Source organism: Papaver somniferum, chromosome 5 (assembly GCF_003573695.1).
Source record: "Papaver somniferum cultivar HN1 chromosome 5, ASM357369v1, whole genome shotgun sequence".
Taxonomy (NCBI): domain Eukaryota; kingdom Viridiplantae; phylum Streptophyta; class Magnoliopsida; order Ranunculales; family Papaveraceae; genus Papaver; species Papaver somniferum.
In genome coordinates this window covers 59,749,773-59,753,588 of record NC_039362.1, presented here as the reverse complement: position 1 = coordinate 59,753,588, position 3,816 = coordinate 59,749,773, and the positions used below count along the sequence as shown (strand labels likewise).

At 34.9% G+C, this 3,816-nt stretch overlaps 1 protein-coding gene across 1 annotated transcript; it reads left to right on the top strand.

Moving 5' to 3' along the window:
• The first annotated feature begins 1,623 nt into the window (after nucleotides 1-1,623).
• Nucleotides 1,624-2,556, top strand: LOC113277452 (transcription factor ILI5-like). The gene is made up of 2 exons (XM_026526543.1): nucleotides 1,624-1,943; nucleotides 2,180-2,556. The coding sequence occupies exons 1-2, from the start codon at nucleotides 1,818-1,820 to the stop codon at nucleotides 2,339-2,341; spliced, it is 288 nt and encodes a 95-aa protein (XP_026382328.1). The 5' UTR covers nucleotides 1,624-1,817; the 3' UTR covers nucleotides 2,342-2,556.
• Nucleotides 2,557-3,816: the final 1,260 nt, after the last annotated feature.

The window sequence follows — 3,816 nt, the reverse complement described above, 5'->3', positions numbered from 1 at the left end:
CAAAAAAATGATTAGAAAATCTTTATTCGTCTTCAAATTTCACCACTGAAATAGTCTAGTGACTGCATTTGCTCGATTGATCAAAAGCCAAACCTTGTCTCGGCATTGAGTTTTTTTTTTTTTTTTTTTTTTTTTTTTTTTTTTTTTTTTGGTAAGAATTGAGATGAGATAACCAAACCCCAAACTAAACAAATAGGTTTATAAGTTTGCAAATTAAACGCGTCCACGGTTTTTTCTAGGTCATACAAGTTCGCACACTTCAAGCCAAGCCAGAAAATTGTCTATTCTTTCCTCTTAATCTTTTTAAACGCTAAGCCAGTAATCTTTTTAAACGCTAAGCCAGAAAGTTCTCTTGAACGTTGCTAGTGAAAACCCGTTTATTCGTAAAAGATCTTACGAAGTAGTTCCGAACCTGCCAAGAAAAATAACAATAGAATAAAATGTGCTCAATAGTCTCGGCTTTTCTATTACACGGTACACCATTAATAAACCGAAATAACATTAATCCCTCTCGAAATAAGGCATCTGTGGAGTGGGGGATGAATTAAAAAATGCCGCCCATACATAAAACGAGGCTTTAGGGGGTACATCACACTTCGCCACTTGGTTGCACAGCGTCATTCAACAGCAAAGCGTCATAATATTAAGGATAATTGGCAGCATCGCAGCGCAATTATATATTTTATTTTATTTTGATCGATCAAAAGGAATTGTAATAAGAAGCATTCAAGTTGTGCACGAGCGACTACATCAAAGAGAGGGGAAACAACCTCAGCCAAAATAAAAAGTTAAAAGATAAACAAAAAGCAACAAAGACCTTTTGACAAATCTCAGAAACTAAACCACAATTGTTACTTGCGAACTAAAACAAGAGCGCAGGTTACTCATAATTTGGATTTTCATAACCTCTTCCACATTTAAACCCTTGTGATTTCTCGTCACACTACATAACCGGAGTTATTTAAAGATTCCTAGACAATTAACATTAGTACTGTGTCTAATCTACAATGTACTCATATTTAGATGATAGATGTATATTAATGTTCATGTTACCTGTGTGGTTTCATAGTTTGGTCATCAGTATATGTAATGCTAAAACGTACTAAGCTACTTAAATACCATCATGTGAACCTAATTAAGGTGGGAATAGATCATCAAAAATCAATACTGAAAGAGGACAATGTGATGAGACAGACGGCCAGGGTCACATTTCACATCCATGTATAAACAAACCCAACATACATAATAGGGAGACAAGACAAAGAAACTTTCTGGTGGGACGCGCGAAAAAAATTAAAGAAAACCCCTGCAGCTAAAACAACAAATCGAGTTTCTTATTAAGGGATTTATACTGAAATAGAGATAATATACTAATTAAATTAAATTGACATACTAATTGATCAGGAAAATTCCCTCAACAATAGTAATATAAACTGTCACCATGAATTATTACTTAACTCAATTTAGTAAGGCCCCTACCACCTGATTGACGTAGGACCATTATGTTAGCAAATTGTAAGACAAATGGGACCTAATCTAATCCCGTATAACAATAAAAACATATCTATTTCTCCTATTTAAGTGGCTAGTTTCTTCCCTTCTTCTCTACTCTCACTATCTCTATCTATCTTGAGTTATAAGTTCATAGCATGAACAAGAATATACACTCAAAGTAGTATATCTAGCTAGCAGTACAGAGTACTTGCACTAGAACTAAAGAGAAACCCTAATTTTTTTTAGCAATTAGCTGCAGTTCAGTAGCTATTCATTGAATCTATATACCGCTCCATATATTTATACTGATTGTTGTAGTCATTATGTCTAGCAGAAGATCATCATCAACAAGTAGAGGTTCATCAAGAATGATCACAGAGAATGAGCTTAATGACTTACTTTTGAAGTTACAAAGATTAGTACCGGATCTTCGTCGTAGGAGCTCAAGGGTATAGTATTTACTTAGCACATGCACCTAATTTTAATTTTATCATATTCCTAATCCTCTCAGACTTTTACGAGTTAAAAAGTTGATGAGATAAAACGGGTTTCGCAATGCACTTAGCGTTTTTTGAAGTAAATAATTAAGTACATATTAGCATATTATTTTTTATATTTAGCATGGTAAGCAGGATTATTATTACTTAATAGGGTTTTGATGATGATATGATTTTCTTGGTTGCAGGGATCGATGTCAAAGACTTTAAAAGAGACATGCAATTATATAAGCAGCTTACAGAAAGAAGTTGACAACCTAAGTGACAAAATATCCGAGTTGATGTCTTCAATGGAAATCACTAGTGTTGAAGCTGATGCCTTGAGAGGTTTACTTTTGCAGCAGCATTAGACCCGCATCTCTCTCATAATAAGGTTGCTAGGAGATTACCAACATAGAGATGTATGTGTTTTATGAATTTTTCTTCTTCTTTTCCTTCAGAATATATAGATTATAGTATGTTTTGAGGTTGCTAGGTTCATGGCATCCCAAAGTTGGTTAGAGCATCACCAACTTCGGTGAGAGTGATATGTCTTAGAATATTTAATATTAAATGCGTTCTTAACTTCTTATTGTCTCTTTAATCTACTAGCTTAATTAGTCTAAACATAATTAGCTTCAGATTGGTCCTACACACTATTCTCTAATCGATCAGAAATATAAACGACGAAGGTTGAAGAAATGATTAACATATATGACAAAAAAAAGTTAATTCGTCCAAAACAACTTATGGCCTAAACATAATACAAAAGTCAGAAGCATCTTAGAATAAGGGCATCTCAACACGCCCCTCACGTGTAGCCTCGTTGGATTTAACACGTGGACAATTAAATCGGGTGACGCGGAATAAAGGCACGGTCAATGACTCGTCGCAAATAACCTGCTCTGATAACATATTAGAATACGAGCATCCAACTCAAAACTAATTGGCAATGAGTAGAGAGACCCTGAGAAATTATAAATCACGGGATCTTAGATTGCCCAACAATGTGGCACTAATAACCTCAACATAATCTTTTCCTTAAATCTTAAAGTGAAACCAATATATTGGGTTGTAAATCTGATGACTTTTCTTATGTCCAACATTTCACCTGATTATCGGTTACCTACTAGGGCGACCATTTGGAAAAGCTAAATAATCATGAACCAAGAATAATTAGCGAGCCAGAGAGCTCCTTTCTTTTATCACTCGCGCGGCAACAATCATTGGTATCAAAGACCGAGCCATGTACAGGCTTTGGTGGCTGACCACTCTAAAGCCGAGTGATGAATTGGTCTCCTGACTCTCCAGTTTCCACCCTTCAAGTTTCAAGATTTGCATATTCGATGCAGTAGCTAATGAAAATATACTCTATCTTGATCATTTGATCTAGCAGCACAATCCCAATTACTTTTTTTTCTCAATCAAGAAACCTATTTGGATACCTAAATAACAGCTGAATACCAGCGTCCCTGACATCGCATCCACATGGCGGAAGAGAATTCTATCTTGGTTTGCCACATCCGTACAAAAATTAATAAAAGGAAAAAGAAACTCAAATCAGATCAGCCGTTGGATTAAAACGAAAAGTGCGTAACAGCTGAATACCAGTGTCCTTGACATGGCATCTGTATGGCGGAAAAGAATTTTGGTCATTTTTTATATAAAACTAGTCATAAAAATTCAAGATGGCCAAATTTGTGATACAAAAACCCCACTCAAATGTTGGGATCCATTAAAATTCCATCGTAAACAAAATTGATACAAAAATCCCAAATTTGATGAAACCAACATTTAAATTTGGAGTTTTTGTGTTAATTTTGTTTTGATGGGGTTTTTCTGTTAC

Coding starts and splice junctions, on each gene's coding strand:
- LOC113277452 (XM_026526543.1), top strand. CDS start 1,818: ATGTCTAGCAGAAGATCATCATCAACAAGTAGAGGTTCATCAAGAATG. Junction 1,944..2,179: donor TTCGTCGTAGGAGCTCAAGG/GTATAGTATTTA, acceptor TCTTGGTTGCAG/GGATCGATGTCAAAGACTTT.